Here is a 16167-nt window from a genome sequence, read left to right as displayed (position 1 = left end):
AGGTGAGTCGGTGTTACCTGGTGACGGTTTAGTGGTTCTGAAATGATGTTTTATGTCCAGTTCGTCTCCATTGATTCTCTCTCCTCATCTCAGCTGCAGCTAACAGACACCAGGGGGCGCATTTTCTCTCTTCTTCCGCTTCTGCTTCTGCTTCTGCTGCCGCTTCCGCTTCCGCTTCCTGTCTGACTCAGGGGTTTCACCGCCACCTGCTGCACCGGAGAGGACTCACCTGTCCGGGTGGTCGTTTCCTTCCCGTGCGTGGTGGATCTGTCTCTTTGTAAAACCGATGAAGGACATTCACGGAAATATGGTCGACGTTTCTCAATGAACAGACTCCAGGGATTTTAGAATCGATTCATAATAACGTCTCAGTCTGGTTTTCTCTCTAAACCGGTTCATACACAGTGTAGCTTTAATTCATCCATTGAAAACAACAGCGTTGACTTTAGTCGCAGCAGGTGGTGTCGGAATAACATCCACCGGCAGACAGACTTAAACTGCTGCTGGTGACTGCAGGACACTACACCCACCAAAACCACGGTCACGCTGTGAGCAGGAGACGCAACAGTAAAAGATGAGTAAATACAAACACAGCCTGCCAGTCGAAGGTTCAATACAAGACGCGCAGAACTGAAAAGCTAAATAAATAAGCGTTACCGAGTAGATCAGAATTTTCAGACACTGTGCTTTATTTCAACATCATGTTTACAGTTTGAGCGACAGGGGGCGCTGCAGGGAACAACACTGGCCGACAGGTGACACCAGTTACAGTCAAACAGGTGAGTTTTATTTCACAGATACAGAAAACCCAGCTGACATGTAGGAGAGTCACAGCCTGATTATTGAGTCTGACACATGAATATTCACAAACATCTGCCGGATTTATAGAAAAGAAACAAACTTCTGACTGAGAAGAAACTTAATTGACCACAAAATGAAAAATGGGATTATTTCTATGACACTAAATGAGACAAAATGTTCAATGTCTGATAAACCTGAGTGAGAAACATTCATTTTACTTTGAAATCATCACTGAGACAAAGACGGAAAATGCCCATCGAATACAAAGTTGTCCGATCACAGACTGTTTTCAGTATGATTCATTACAAGTCCTGCACTGAAAATGTCGCTGAAGTAAAAGTATAATCAGGAAAATGTCCTGAAAGTATTATAAGCCAAAGTACTCAGAGCAGAAAAATGTGTAAACAGCATTTTACTGCTGTAGCTGGTTGACATGAAGCTGATTTTTAGCTTTTATATCAGGCTGCAACTAATGATTATTTTAATACTAATTCTAATCAATTCTAATTCTGAGATGTTCACATACTCCTATGATGGGTTGTTTTTATCTCGTTATTTGTGCAACTAAATAAACTACAATTGCTATTGCTGCTGCTCTTGTTATTATTATATTTGTTAAATATTGTTTATTTTATAACTGTCAGATATTAATGCTTTAGTCTGTTTGGTTTTCAGTTTGCACATCATTTTTGTGACTGTTAAGTCGAATTTATTTCATATAATTGGAGAAAATATTTATGTGACGGCTCAGAGTTAAAAAAAAAAAAGTGTGGTCAGTTGGAAATAATTAATTTGTTTTTTATTTTTAAAGCCCAAAGGAACCAAAACATGTAAAAATTATCTGTTTTTCACAGTTTTTTTCTAGATGGGACCATTAAAGACAAACTCCAGCCTGGATTTATCTTGTCATTTGAAGGCGGAGACGTTTTAACATCTTGTCTGAGACGTCAGATCTTGGGTCTGTAGTTTGATGCCCTCACATCCAGATATCTGACGTACAGTCTCCTCCTGGATATCGCAGCTCGTGGGCGAGAGCCGGACCGCCTGGTTCTTTACCGAAATCCACCAGGAAGTTTTCATTCAGGGAGAGACCTCCACTAACAGAGTTCACATCGATCTGCATCATCACTGAGCCCTCTCTGAACAGAGAGAAGAGAGAATATGAGGCTCTCACCTGGATAACAAGCACAATACGGCCAAAAGTATGTGGACAGTGAAGGGAAATGTTAATGCTGAGGTATTCGATGATATTTTGATATTTAATCTGACTTTACCCAACAGTGTTCTTCAAACCTCTATGAAAATGAGTCCCAGAACTTTTTAGCTTAAACCCTTGAATAATGTTGTGATGTCAAAAAGGTGTTTTTAATGGATGTTAATGGATTCATTAATGAACAGTAATATCTATATAAAAGTATCATTTATGAATGATCTTACATCAGCAGTAGTATTACAGTAGTACTGCAGTAGTGTCAGTGCCGTACGTACTTGAGCATGTCTGGGTAGAACTGTTTGTCCCAGCTGCTGTACAGAGACGTCGTCACATAAAGTCTCTGACCATCCAAACTTAACTGTAACATCTGAGGACCTCCGTAGACACGCCTCCCCTGAGAGACAGACGGGTGGAGAGAGAGAGGGAGAAAGAGAGACAGATAAGAGAGACACAGTTGGAAGAGGAGAGAAAGAGAGAAGTGGAGAGAGACAGGTGGAGAGAGACATATAGGTGGAGAGGGACAATCGATCAGTGAGATAAATAAATATTAAATAAAGCCCAGCAGCGGACAGAGGGCAGGATGTTGGACAGACAGACTGGTCCATCCTCTCCTGTCGCTCTGTCTCTCTGCCTCCTGTGTGTGGTACCTTGATAATGCATGGGCGGGGCTGTGGCTGGTTCTCAGGGTCCTCCAGGATGAGGACGGGTCCATCACTGACAATACTTCCTCCCACAAACACCTGGAACAGACAGACGGATGAGCTGTTTCACTCCAAGGTTTTTACCTGCTCGCCATCATCACTGGACAGTTGTTATAACATCACACCTGGCCGACCAATCGGGGGTTCCTCCTGTCTGTGATGTCATACTGTCGGATGTCACCGTGCAGCCAATTACTGAAGTAGAGGAAACGGTCGTCCAATGACACCAGGATGTCTGTGATCAGACCTTCACAGAGAGACAGGTAACAAGTCAGACCAGCAACCAGACCAGCAACCGGTTACAAACTGGGAACCAGACCAGAAACCAGCCAGTCAGACAGACAGACTCACCGGGCATCTCAGGCAGCATCCATCCCTCCACCTTCTTACTGGGAACACTGATCACCTTCTCTGCTGCCCAGTCCCCCTCCTGAAGACACAGACAAACTGATCAAAAAACAAAACCAGGCAGAAAAACCGTAGAGAAAACCAGTTGCAAAACTGTTTAATAGAGTTCGGAGGAGTTATTTAGAGGGTTCATTTTCTGTTAGGTAACATAGTTGGAGCACTTGGCTTGGAAGGACAGGAGACCATTTTACATGCAGGTTTACTCCTTCACAGGCAGATGGCTACTCCACTGTCTTACTGGGTCCAGTAATTCAAAGAGCAGATCCAGGATAGTCTACTCTCCTCCCTAGCACCACCTGCCTATACAGGTAAACAGTGACAAGTGGTCAGTGGCGTCCCTTACCCGCTTCCCTGCTGAAACAGTCCAAGCTCAAGGTAATCTAGTTTTAAAGGCCCTCATCATATCTGGTCTTCTCCAGAGAAAGATCCAACTGATGTCCAACCAGTCAAAGAACACAAACACTAGACTCACTGTTTATCCCAGTAAAACTGGAGTCCTACAGAGTCTAGAATACTGTGTTACTGACTGGTGTCTTACAGGGCCAGAACCTAGAACCCAGTATTACTGACTGCAGTCTCACTGGGATCTAGAACCTTGTGGTACTGACTGACTTAACTGTCTTAAGGGGTTGGGACCGAGAAACCCTTTGGTACTAACTACCGTCTTACTGGGATTAAAACTGAGAAACCTGTGGTACTGACTGGAGTCTTACTGGGATCTTGAACCATTTGGTACAGACTGAAGTCTTAGGCTGGATGTCCATAAAGCGTTTTTTTCCCGGCAGAAAAGCACTGGCAGGGTGCTGGGGTGAAGCGCTCCCCAGCTCTGTAAGACAACATATCACCATTGCCGTATGATAGACCAGCATAGCCCCTTTGGCTTTTTATTACTATTTGTTTATTAAGTTCAGAGATTTTCAACTAGAAGCGTTTGGAGCAGCGGCACAAAAAAGGCGAAGCGCTCCGAAAAAGGGCGCTGTGTGCAGCGCCTTGTCTCTAGGCGGCTGCATGCGTCCACATACGTTCTCTTCTTATTAGGAACAACTGAAAAAAGACACTGGCACTCACACACAAAAAAAAAAGGGATACAGCTACACGCCCGTTATAGGGATCAGAACCTAGAACCCTGATGTACTGAGTGGAGTCTTACTAGGATCTAGAACCCTGTGGTACTAACTGGTGTTTTGTAGAATCTGAAGACAGTTGATTTCAGAGCACATCCTACGTAGCCCTCGGTGGCACTGGGGTTGTGGAGGAATCGGACCTCCAGAGGAATAGCACCCTCCTCACCCAGATCGAGCGTCTGCAGCTTTCTGTGGGTGGTCCAGTCCCAAACATGGATGGAGCTGCCATAGTGACCTGGGAAACCAAAAATGATGAGTCAAAGTTTGACTTTTGAGTTTTATCCAAAGATGTAACAGGTAATTTGACTTTTTTTTTGGACATATTTAGAGTTGAGCGAAAATTGTTATTATTAATTGGCTTTTGCTTTACTGCATCACATGAACGTGTCACATCTTTATCCGTGCACTACTGAATAGAAACTAGGACCAGGACCTAGAAACCTTGTGTCAGTCACTGGAAACAGACCTAATATCACGCTGTACTAACTGAATTTTTACTAGAACAGGAAACTGGAACGAAGTGGTATGAACTGGAGTATTATCGGGATCAGAACCCTGTGGTACTGCTGGTGTTCTGTAGAATCTCAACACATTTCCCACAGAGCACATCATGTGTAACCCTCAGTAGCGATGAGGTCATCTTACTGCGATCAGAACTGTCAACCCCACTATACTGACTGAGTCTTATTTGAATATGAACCTAGATCCCTGCAGAACATATTGGAATTTTACTAGCATCAGAACGTAGAACCCCGTGTTACTGACTAGAGACTTACTGGGAACTAGAACCACAGGTACTGACTGGAGTCTTAATTCAATAGGAACCTAAAATCCTGTGGTAATAATTGTAGTATAACAGGAAGAGAAACTGCCCTCCTTGCAGAATTGACTGCAGCGTCACTGGGATCAGAACATATAATCTAGAGTCTCATGGATGATGGTGCCTAGATGACATTTTTGTGACATCGGACTGGTTGTGACTATAAAAGAGCTAAAGGAAACCAAGGCTCTGGCAGGAAAAGACCGAATGTTTCCTCCTGACTCACCTTCCTTGATGTGGGCAGGATTAAAACCATCAGCCAGAGCTTTAGGTGCGCCCCATTCGGTGCTGATCATTACGTTGTGTCGAGGTTGGTACCAGAAGTCATACCCAAAGGGCGCTGCTTCGCCTGGATGCTCCCAGTTACCGACCACCTTGAAGGTCTCACCGTCCAGCAGAATGAAACCACCTGAGAGGACGACAGCAGATGTAACACTGAAGCTGTCCACTAGAGGCTGCTACAACAATAATCAGTGGAGAAGGTTTGTCATTCAGAGTGTGCGGCGCTGGTTGAGCTCTGGATAACGAGGCTTTTCAAACTGTTGGACAGTTCTCCGACATTCCTTTGCTTTGTGGTGTTTATAATACAACCTTCACAGTTTTCTGTCTACATGAGGAGATGTGTCTGAGGATTTGTGATCCAGTCTACTGGAGGTCTCACCCTTGCCATTGCCGGAAGGATCTCCCATGCAGCTGATCATGATTTGCCCATTGCCCAGACAGTGAGAAGTGTGAGGGTTTGCCAGGTCACACTTCCAGTAAAGATCCACAGGTTCCACCATCTGAAGACAACAAACAATATAAAAACAACTTAATAACTGTAATTTTTCATTTTCACCTTTATCACAGAAGTTCGGTGAAAACAAAATGACTTTTTTATTCATGCAGCACTCTTCAAAACCAAACTTACAAAGTGCTTCCCAATAAAAGCTGGGAACTGGAACTGAGATCCACTGCTGGATCCAGAGCTTCACCTCCAGGATCAGGTCCCTGTGAACCACCACAGTCTGATACAGAGTCCACATTACTTCTGACTCTGCACCAACCCACCTGGTGAACCAGACTCTGAGATACTTGAACTCCATCTCTTGGGGCAGTGATTCCCTCCCAACCTGAAGGGAACAATCCACTGGTTTCTAGCAGAGTACCAGGACCTAAGACTGGGAGGTGCTGACTCTCTTCCTGCTGCTTCACACTCAGCTGTAAAATGTTCCAGTGCTCATGGAGGTCCCAACTCTGATGAAACCAACAGAACCACATCATCTGCGAAAAGCCAAGAACCCCTATTGCTGTTTTTAAACCCTCCAGTATCACTTCTGTTCTTCAGTGGTTTATTAAAGTCTCTGAGGAGAATGGGCTGTTTAATCATTACACTGTGACTCAGCAGACTGTCAGACATTTATTCATTAGACTGACTTTCTAAAGAGCTGCTGGGAGTAAGTTTATCATGTAGTGTGAACTCAGGATGAATCATCGTCGTCCTCCTCCCCCTCCTCTTCCTCCTCCCCAGAACAGCAGACTCCGCGTCCTCCGCATGTTTTCACCATCAGCTCAGCTTTCTCATTGTACATTCTCTGCCCAGTGACAGAAGGTCTGAGGGAATTATTCCTCTGAATCTAAAGAAAACAGCTGCTGTTTTCATAAGTCACGGCCAGGGCCCAACCAACCCATTATGGGACCCCAGGGCAAAAATCAGCTGTGGACCTCACTGAACCCCCATTCTCCCAGCTCTCTTTGCACATAGGGAACCTTCTACAAGACAGGACTTGAAGATGAGGTAAGAATGCAGCAGCCTCCTCAAGCTCTTCACATTTCAGTTTATGCGGTGATTTACTGGTGAATACCACCAAAAAACTTTTCAATTAATCTAATTACCACAAAGTAACTGCCGGGTTGAAGTGAAGCTGGAGCTTTCAGGGCCTCTGAGGATCTGGGGCCTTAGGCCAGGTGGTAATCCAGCTTTGTTTAGAACCAACAGTGACGGCTTCTGTTTCATGTGAATTTGGATTTTTCCTCAGTCACTGTGGTTCTGGATGAAAAAACAGATTCCAGAGAAACAAGCGACAACCTTCAGTTTTATTCTGACTTCACTGGAGACGGTGTGCGGTCCGCTAACACTGAGGTAAAGATAAAGTTCATTTTCTGATTCTGGGCCAGTTTGGGTTCAGCTCGGTGAACATGGTGACGGGTTTTTTTCTTCTACAAATTGTATCTTTAGACACTTTAGAGGAACCAGGTAGGTGTTAAACTGACTGTGGGCTCCACGATCATCAGACCAAAAACTGTCTTTTTTCCTACTTACAGTTAGGTCCCTCTCGAGATCTTGAATATGGATGTTTTTCTTTTTCACAATAACAGGACTATTTTAAATTTAAGAATTATTTGATGTGAATGGCTGCAGTCAAGTTTAGGCTTGGCCAGAAAACAATGCTACAATAAGCATTTTATAAAATACATTGAACTTTGACGATGCCATGCACGAGAGCTGATTACAGACCAGTGACGCAACCAACCAGCGTAACCTCTGACGATTCTGGCGAATCTGACAAAAACTATGAGCTGATAACAGCCTCATAACTTATAGTCAAGTCATTTCTATTTACACAGGCCAATATCACAAATCACAAATTTGACTCAAGGGGCCTAACTATCAGCATACGATCCCCTCTGTCCTAAGGCCCTCGAATGGTACAAGAAACCCTCCCCCAAAAAACCCCTTTTCCGGCAGAAACGTGAGGTAGAGCAACAGAGGAGGGATCCCTCGTCTCTTAAGGACCAACAGACAGGAAGTAGATGTTGTGTGTAAAGAACACAACAATATGGCCTGTGGTAATAAATAACACTGAACGATAAATAAATATCAAAGATTTTTTCAGAGGAGCTTTTACTCAGATTTGAATCAGATCAAACCACGTCACTGATCTGACCTCATACAGATCAAGGGTCAAACACAGAATGTGAATATTCACTAAAGTATCACAACCAATGATTAACACACAGCTTTTCATTGACTTTTGTATCGTCTCGCTTCCCATTACGAAACGCACAAACACACACACACACACAGACACAGGTTACAACCAGGTGTGGTCGCTCTCTTTGCTCATGGGTACCAGTGAGATAAACCAGTCAGTTTGTGTATTTAAACAATGAGCGGGACTCCGGCGCCCTGCAGGGACTGCTAGAGTTACTGCTCTATATAGGATTGGCTGAGCCGCGTACAGGTCATTCTTACCGTGTGCATCTGCGGCGCTCTGGGATTCGTCCCGACATCGACCACATAGATTCTCGAGGAGATGAGAGATGGCAGAATCAGGCGGTTTCTTTTCTTCGACGCGTCTCCGAAGCAGCTGCTACAGGCGTTCCAGCCGGAGTGATGCAGCTCGTCGCGAAGGTTTGGCATCGGCAGCCGGTGGATCACCTGCAGGGCAGAGGTCAAAGGTCACGACAGGTCAAAACAGAGAAAGAGGTTTAAATGTCACTTCAGCTTTTGCTTTAGAAAGTTCAGAGGAATAACTGACTTTGTTGATCAATAAGAAGGTTTAAGACTTTTCAGAACACGGAGGAGTGAGTTACACAGATCCTGCGAGTTAAAGACAGAAACAACAAAAACCTGAAGCAAGAAGAAGAAGAAGAGGAGGAGGAGGAAATAAGAGCGAGACATCTGAGGACCCAGCAGGAATCAGGTTCAGACACTCAGCAGAAGATTGGATCACCGGATCTACCTGGCAGTAGGTGGGGGATTTTGGGTCCACGTCGACAGTAGCCAGGTAGTCAGGTTTCAGAACGTCGGTGTTGCGGTAGATGCAGGGCAGGTAGACGATCTCCTCCCGAGGACCTTCAACCACAAAAACAATAAAACTGTCTGAGCCGAAAGTCCTCAAACCTGAACCACTGAGGCTGCAGAGTCCACTACAGCCAGAGTCTGAACAAATGCCACCCTGGAGATTCATCAGTTCTCACAGTCTAAACAGCAGGGGAGCCTTTAAGAGCCAAATAACAAGAATCTGTTCAGTAACCTTCTGTAAACACTAGAAATAAAAATGTTTTTGTGCCAAAATATTTTCACATCCTTGTACATATTTCTTAAATATATCAAATTGTAACATTAATGATTAACACTGTGCATGGTCCCAAATAAATGACTTATATAAAAATGTATTTACGTCATGCGACATTGTCAGAAGGACTTTTAGTGCGGACCTGTACGTCAGCAGTGATACACCATGATGTTAGGTAGCAGGAAAAGAAGCTAGTTACAGTAGAAAACAGTCCTGATACCTGCAGTGGCGGATTAATCCACATCTGGTGCTGTAGTGAGCATTTGTGGCATCAGGACAGCGTGTGTGTGGGACGGAGTCTAAATAACCTACTGTGTGTGTTCACGGTGATGAAGGAACATGTCACCCAGTGCAACAGTGCGGCTCACTGATGGGTTTTTAATAGTTTCTGGAAACAGTGGCGCTCTGAGGCTCAGAGGCATGAGACACATCAGACTGTGCTACACTCACTGTACATGGTTATATTAAATTATATTAACACACAGTAGATGTTAGTGGGATCTATCCAGTGTTGGTTTGAGTCTGCACACGGGATTTGATGACAACCACCCGGTGCATTTTATGAAATGGACGATGAGTTCAGTCTGTGGCAGGAGCAGGAGGCTGAATGTCCTTGGAAAGTGGATTATGGTGAAAACAGCTGCTGCGGGGCTGAAAGTGTAACGTTTGTACCGAGTGTGGCCCCAGGGGAAAGGTCATGGGGTCATTTAAAGTCGAGCAGGAAGAAGATCAGGACATTAACTGTTAATCTGAACAGTTGAAATCGTTTGTCTGTGGATGGCACAGTGCTACAGACAGTTGTCTCACCCTTCATTGCGTCCAGCGGGCTGCGGTATCCTGGTCCACATCCTGAACAGCTGGCTGAGAAAACACAACAACAGGTCAAAGACATCAGAGGGTTTAATCCTGGAGGGTTACAGAGGTTTGAGAAAGGAAATCCCAAGAATCTCTCAGCTCACAGCTGATGTTCAGAGGATGGAGTGTGTCCAGACAGCTCCAAAGATTTTTATTATTATTGTCAGGAAGAAGCAACGAACACACGTAAACTGGATCAGTCGGTCCTCCGTTCACCTTTAATTTGGAAACGGTCCTTCAGAACTCCACAGGAGGTGTTTTATTAGTGATTTCCAATGATCAGTTATACCGAGGAGTGTAAAGAGGTTCTGACTGACACGCACCTGTAATTAAAGCTTCTTCCGTCACCAGAACAAACAACACAACATGCTGCGGGGCAGTTTACCATCCAAAATCCCAATCAAACCCCATTCAGACTGGATTTCTGTCTGTGGGGGAGGTGAGGTGGACCCCCCCCAGTAATGACTACAGCCACAGTGACCTCCTGTCGTTTAAATCCCTTCCCATCCCGAGCCTCGTCCTTGGACTTTAACCTGAATCTGAGTTTTTTCCTTCTGCTGCCTTTTATCAGCTCAGAGTGAAATTTGACTTTTGTGTGAAAATGGAAGAGGTTAAACATGTTTCTGCGGCTCTGATGGAAACAACGCAACACTGCCATTAAAACCGTCGGGAGAGTGAGATGTGTTGTTTGACTGACAAACATGTTGTGGTAGTTTGCGTTTGTTTCGTGTGTTGAAGTGTTTAAGGAGCAGTTTTGATTTCTAGACATGCGGCTCTGAACAGACAGGTCTGAATCCTCACTGCTCGGCGTCTGTTGGGTTATTTTAGACGTCATTGTATTGGTTCATACCACAGCGCAGTTCACTGATCTTAATTATTTATATATTTATAATAACAGCAAACTGAACTGTAGCTGAGGGAGAAGTGCTCAGATCCTTTAAGTTAAAGAACCTCAGAGTGAAAATACAAGTTTAAAGTAGTGGGTCCTGCATTCAGGGTCTCAGTAAAGTATCACCTTTTTAGAGTTATCAATGTTTAGTATAGACCTTTATCGTTGTCACCTGTTCATTATCATATCCGCAGCATTTCACTGACAAATTTCCAACTTTTAAGTTGACATGTTGAAATTGTTGAAATTGTGACAGAACAACATGATCCTTCATCTGGATCTGGTGTCTGTGTCACCCGATGAGTCTAGGTCCAGTACTCCCTCTCTTTTAGCTCTGGTTTTGGTCTCCACCAGCTCCTGGGGGAAACATCAGGCTCTTCAGCGGCTAAATGCTCCGCTATGATCACCAGCTGGTCTCTGACTGTGTCTGTCTGCTGTTTGCTGCTGAGCAGGTACTGGACAGTGGCTTTTTACAGCTGTTCCTCTGAAAACATCTGCCTGCTGCGGGCTGAAAACGACACTATGGGAGCGGTGAGAGTGAACCAGAGCAGTAAAGCTGTGGTCCGGAGAGATACACAAACAAACGAGCAGAATAAATCTGACCCCGATGTGATTGACAGTATCCGACCGTCTCCTCCGTCTGCTCTCGTCAGCGTGGAGCTAAATTCTCCTGGTTGTCTGGTTTCTGTGACGAACCTGGTCCACCCCCAGCAGAACGTCTCTCAGCAGAGTTTGGTTTCCTGAGATTTCATCCCCGTTTCTATATTTACACCTTATAAAGAAATCAGTTATTTATTCCTGCAGATTTAAAAAGCGACGCCAACAAGACGATGATTCAAATCGGCGAATAAACCGTAGGATTTGTTGGAGAATGTTCAACACGGCAGATGTCGGGTCGATCTATGTCTCTGACTGGTTATTACCTCTCTGATCAGGCATGTGATCGATCAGGTGATCGGGTGAGAGTTGGCTGTGGCGAGGGCGAGGTCACTGATAAATGTCTTGCTGCTCAGACTCAGCCAACAACGTCGATTCTTCAGTCAGGTCTGTGAAGTCCTGCTCAGACCGAGTCCACGTGCCAGACTGAGCCGGACCTGAAACCGACGATGGACACAAGGAGCTGAGTGATTAAAAGTCTCAGCTGTTCTTCACTCTAATGTGGGTTCATGTGAACCAAGGTCACCTCCGCTTCTGTGAACCAAAACAGCGTGATATAACCTCCACACACACACACACACACACACACACACACACACAGCGCTGCCTGTAACTTAAAGGAACAGTAGGCTGTTTTCCCGCAGTTTTAGCCTCATTAACATGTCACATTCCCGCTTTTGATTTTCAGCTGAAGGTTGATTTAGAGCTACAACGATTTGTCGGTTAATCTAAAAGAAAATTGGTCGGCAACTCTTTCGACCGTCCATCCTCGTTTGAGTCATGTCTGAAGCCCCAACGCCAGAATGACACGATGGTTGTTCCGTCTCTGATTGTCTGTTTACAGACAGAAAACAATGGGTTGATTTGCAGAGAAGATAATCAATCACCTTTGGCTGCAGCTGCACATCAGTTTCCTTCTAGAAAAATCGACCTGCACAGGCTGCAACTCTGAGCTCGAGTCGCATTTAAAGACGCTCTGACATCCGACAGTTGGGAGGAATCGGCTTCCTTGAATTTCACAGCTCCCGTGTCAGTGTGGTGATCCGTCCTCTGGGTCCAGAAGAGCCCGGCTCCCCGGGTCTCAAGGTGTCCGATAATAACGCTAGGAACTCGCCCATCGGCCGCTGAATGATGATGATCAGCGGGAGAGGGAGGAAGAGCAAACGCAGCTCTCATACAGCGCTGGTCGGATTCTCACCGCCGCCTCGACATCAGAAAACGTGTTGGATTTTATACGTTTGTGTTGGTTTCTTTCTGCAAAATCTTAATCATCTTAAACAGAAACTACGCTGTCAGATACACCTACTGCAGTACAAGTGGAAAGCAGCAGAAAATGGAAATACTCAAGTAAAACACGAGGACATCTAACTACTTGAGTAAATGTACTCAGTTACTTTCCACCACTGCCCTCAAATTCAGTTTGGGACCCACTGATCTAAAACATCGTCGTGTGTTTTTCATATCTTTTTTTTCTGCTGTATTTCATTGTGTTTCTGTCTTTTTTAGTTTTCCTGTGAATCAATGAGTTTCAGGGTCTTTTCATTCATTCATCACAGTTTGCTCTTTGTGCTGTTTCGTGTCCATTTCAAAGGGACAAGTTCTGGTCTTTGCTCAGACACTTGGTTGTTTTATTAAACTGCTTTATGGGTGAAAATGCTCCTCAGAAAGCAAAAGGAAGAGAAGAACAAAAGCTGTTCTGTGTTGAGTCCTAACATGGAGGATTGATGTGTGTTGAACAACCTCCACCCCGGTGAATCAGGAGCTGAGTCATGACTTTATATACAGTTTATAGGGAAGATTAGTCGCAGTAATTTGTCAGTGAATGCATCATTTTATCAGGAAGATTCTGGTTCAAACATCAATTGAAATCTCGGATTTCCCTGGTCCAGGCCCCGTCCCTAAACCGAGTTTCCTGCAGATCGGTTCAGTAGTTTTCGTGTGATCCGGCATGACCTCCTTGGTGGAGGTCTTTCTACACTTGTGAGGACCCTTATTCACATAGTGCATTCCCAAGTCCCTTACCCTGACCCTAACCTAAACCTGATTCTAAAACCGAGCCCTTTGAAGTTGCGAGGACCGGGATGTCGCCGCGCGGTAGAAATGTCCTCGCGACGATGGTCGAAAGTCACGGTCTGACTCTGCAGCGGGGGGCTCTTCGCAGCGAAGACCCACTGGAAGCTACTTCCCGCTCGCTGCTGCGGGTGTGTCGACACCTGCAAGCTAATGAGTAGCGCGCTCATTAGCGAACATATCGTAAACAAGCCACGTGCACGTTCTCCGACAATTTACGTGACGTTTTTCCATCCAGCACTTTGTTGTAGTTTTTACGTGAAACCCTCGGGCCCATGTCGCCCGGAATCCCACAATGCCTTGCCCAGGGATTCGCTCTTGTGACACAGAAAACGAATGCGGTCTTCGTGATGTCGTGCTCAGTTCGTGCGGTCATGACGTTCGTGCCCGTCGGTCACGTGACATGGCCGTCACTGCTCTAAATCTACCCCGGCGTCCCCTCGCACCTCTGGTGTGCTAACTCTTGCTTCGTGCGGTTTCCCTGTTTCGATGTGTTTTTGGAGCTTGTTTCCTTAATGTTTGCGCTTTCTCTCGTGTATGCACTTTGTCCTCTGGAGCCGCTGTACGGTTCTGTATGATAAAGCTCTAAGTCAGCTCCCTTTCATATGCACACAAATGTAAAATAAAATAAATTAATGTAAGTACAGCACAGTCAAATAACCAGCTGCATCAAAGTTTACACGTCAGTTAAGAAACCTGCTGCCACTTAGTTAATTTGTGAAAACTGTCTGTTAAACATCACGGACGTCACCCTTTACTTTTCCTTCCTGGGCTGAGACTCTGGAGCAGCAGTTTCAGAGCAGGCGACGGGAAACAGAGCAAAGGTCACCAACTGAACCGCAGCTCTGCTCCAACCAAACTCCATGAAAAAAAATGTCATTTAAGCAGCTGAGACAAACAGAAGCTGCAGATGAGTGGTTGAGTGAGTGACAGGTGATGGAGAGATGATTTAAGAAATAAAACAAAAATGAGCTCACCCATGTCTGAGCTCCCGGTCTTATCAGATCCTGCAGGTCCTTCTGTCATCTGGTCTAGATTCTCTCAGACCAGATCCTGTGAAAACCAGGAGGGTTGGGTTTAAGTGTGTTGACATCAACCAATCAGAGAGGAGATGTGGGTGTTACACAATGGTCATACAACCTGAACATTAACCCTGTGAAGCCCAGAGAGAGTTTTATTCTCCAGCCAACACTGAAGGGAATAAAATTCAAACCAAATTTGATTCCCCTCTTTTATCTGCCGTGGTAATAATCTGAAACATCTGTTGAATGATGTTGAAATTGTCCTAAATTCAATTTATTGGAGCGACAACATATAAAGTAAATTAATCTGAGAACTACACACAAATTACATCAAAGCAAGTTGTCAGGAGTCAATTGCAACGGTCTATAAAATGAAGGATTTTCTGAATCAAGTTTCATTGTAAAGCTGATACTGTTCTGATATAGTTCCATGTGTCACTTACTGTTTGAAGTATGTGGAAATACATGTAAAATAAATACAAATTTCATTCTTCAAAAGAGCCATAAGAATTTTACACAAAGCGTCCGACCAGGGGAGAATTCATGGAAGAATAGTGAGGAACAGAAAACAAGCAGCACACAATTTATTGAACCAATAGAAAAAGGTGTGCTCATAAAGCCACGGTGGCGTCGGTCCGATACTGTCAGGTTTGTGTTTGATGTCAAAAGGACGCGTTTTGTAAAGAGTCCCGATGACAATAAGCTGCAGCTTCAGCCTTTTTCATCTTTCTATTGTGTTGATTTGTTTTCAGTTCTGCTATTTGAGGAGTTACCCAGTTTTTAAAAAAAAAGAAAGTTTTTACCTCATTGTCTCTGTTATTGATCGAAGACCAAAGTAAATGTCAGATTTAAAAAACATCACCCCCCCGACCCCTCGATATGGAGGTACATGGACGGAGAAAACAGAGGAGACGAGAGCCGAACCAGATTCAGATTCAGAAACAACGTAAGCGGACAGAGACGTTTGTTGCCCAGGAACTGACTCAACCTCTGGACAAATAAAGAACAAAACGATAAATAAATGACTGCTCCAGTAAACATCTACTGAAGGGAAGCCATTAATACTTTAACACACCTGGGTTCGGGCAGAAACCGGGAACCAAAGGCCGAGAGGAGGAATACAGTGAATAAAGTCGTACATTCAAGCTGTTCAGAAGCACGTAGTGCAGGTCTACTGTACGTCCCAGACATTTTATTTTGAACATATGTAGGAACACGTTCCTCACATTTTATAGATGGTTGTGATATTTACTATTTTTGTGGACTGTCGGATACGTGGTATGATTCTTAACAGTCTCACTGAGAGGAACAGATCATTAATGTTAATAATATAATTACAATATTAAGTTTATAAAAGCGTAATATGTCTGGCCCAGACATTTTGAAGGACAGCGTTTCAGTTTTTAATAAAAGGTTCAGCCCCATATTGTCCCCCTCCTCCTCCAGGAAGACTTGTTTGACTCATCTGCAGACTCATCGCCGACAGAGCTGCGGTTTTATCAGGCAGTGACGATGGATGAGACGTTTGCTGAGATCCTCTCATTAC

General features: G+C 44.5%; 2 protein-coding genes and 1 long non-coding RNA gene across 10 annotated transcripts in view; 1 reads left to right on the top strand and 2 right to left on the bottom strand.

Annotated features, from left to right (window-relative positions):
* The window catches only part of pi4kb (phosphatidylinositol 4-kinase, catalytic, beta), a 17549-nt gene extending 17071 nt beyond the window's left edge, over positions 1 to 478 (bottom strand). The window contains exon 1 of one of the 4 annotated variants that reach the window (XR_005706456.1): positions 18 to 478. The gene's annotated coding sequence lies outside the window, so the exon portion shown is untranslated. The remainder of the gene's footprint in view (positions 1 to 17) is intronic. The other 3 variants (XM_040118403.1, XM_040118406.1, XM_040118407.1) reach the window with 3 other exon arrangements.
* Positions 187 to 16167, top strand: LOC120784531. Of its 2 annotated transcripts, XR_005706458.1 has the most exons (4): positions 187 to 779; positions 1656 to 6844; positions 7086 to 7189; positions 16068 to 16167. It is a non-coding gene; the product is annotated as an uncharacterized LOC120784531 (long non-coding RNA). The 2 variants fall into 2 exon arrangements; XR_005706457.1 differs by lacking the exon at positions 16068 to 16167 and having other exon boundaries at positions 7086 to 8309.
* Positions 669 to 14655, bottom strand: selenbp1 (selenium binding protein 1). Of its 4 annotated transcripts, none has more exons than XM_040118409.1 (13): positions 14577 to 14636; positions 11796 to 11966; positions 9936 to 9989; positions 8793 to 8905; positions 8303 to 8488; positions 5729 to 5849; positions 5294 to 5476; positions 4301 to 4482; positions 3067 to 3145; positions 2841 to 2962; positions 2662 to 2754; positions 2290 to 2408; positions 669 to 1940 (listed from the first exon to the last, which is right to left on the bottom strand). In XM_040118409.1, exons 2-13 carry the CDS (start codon positions 11809 to 11811, stop codon positions 1778 to 1780), a joined length of 1431 nt encoding a protein of 476 aa, XP_039974343.1. In that variant the 5' UTR covers positions 11812 to 11966; positions 14577 to 14636; the 3' UTR covers positions 669 to 1777. The 4 variants fall into 4 exon arrangements, with proteins under 4 accessions (XP_039974343.1, XP_039974344.1, XP_039974342.1 ...); XM_040118410.1 differs by lacking the exon at positions 14577 to 14636 and adding an exon at positions 12417 to 13728; XM_040118408.1 differs by lacking the exon at positions 11796 to 11966 and having other exon boundaries at positions 14577 to 14655.

The sequence above is a fragment of the Xiphias gladius genome, chromosome 22 (genome assembly GCF_016859285.1).
Source record: "Xiphias gladius isolate SHS-SW01 ecotype Sanya breed wild chromosome 22, ASM1685928v1, whole genome shotgun sequence".
Taxonomy (NCBI): domain Eukaryota; kingdom Metazoa; phylum Chordata; class Actinopteri; order Istiophoriformes; family Xiphiidae; genus Xiphias; species Xiphias gladius.
Note: the sequence above shows the minus strand (reverse complement) of the source record. Positions and strands in the feature narration are given on the sequence as shown.

Bases quoted from the DNA above. Each gene is read 5' to 3' on its own strand.
- selenbp1 (XM_040118408.1), bottom strand. From the start codon at position 14,625: ATGACAGAAGGACCTGCAGGATCTGATAAGACCGGGAGCTCAGACATG. The intron at 9,990-14,576 runs GTGAGCTCATTT...GTGTTTTCTCAG, and splicing joins GACCGGGAGCTCAGACATGG to CCAGCTGTTCAGGATGTGGA. The intron at 2,409-2,661 runs GTACCACACACA...TCTGTCTCTCAG, and splicing joins CCCGCCCATGCATTATCAAG to GGGAGGCGTGTCTACGGAGG.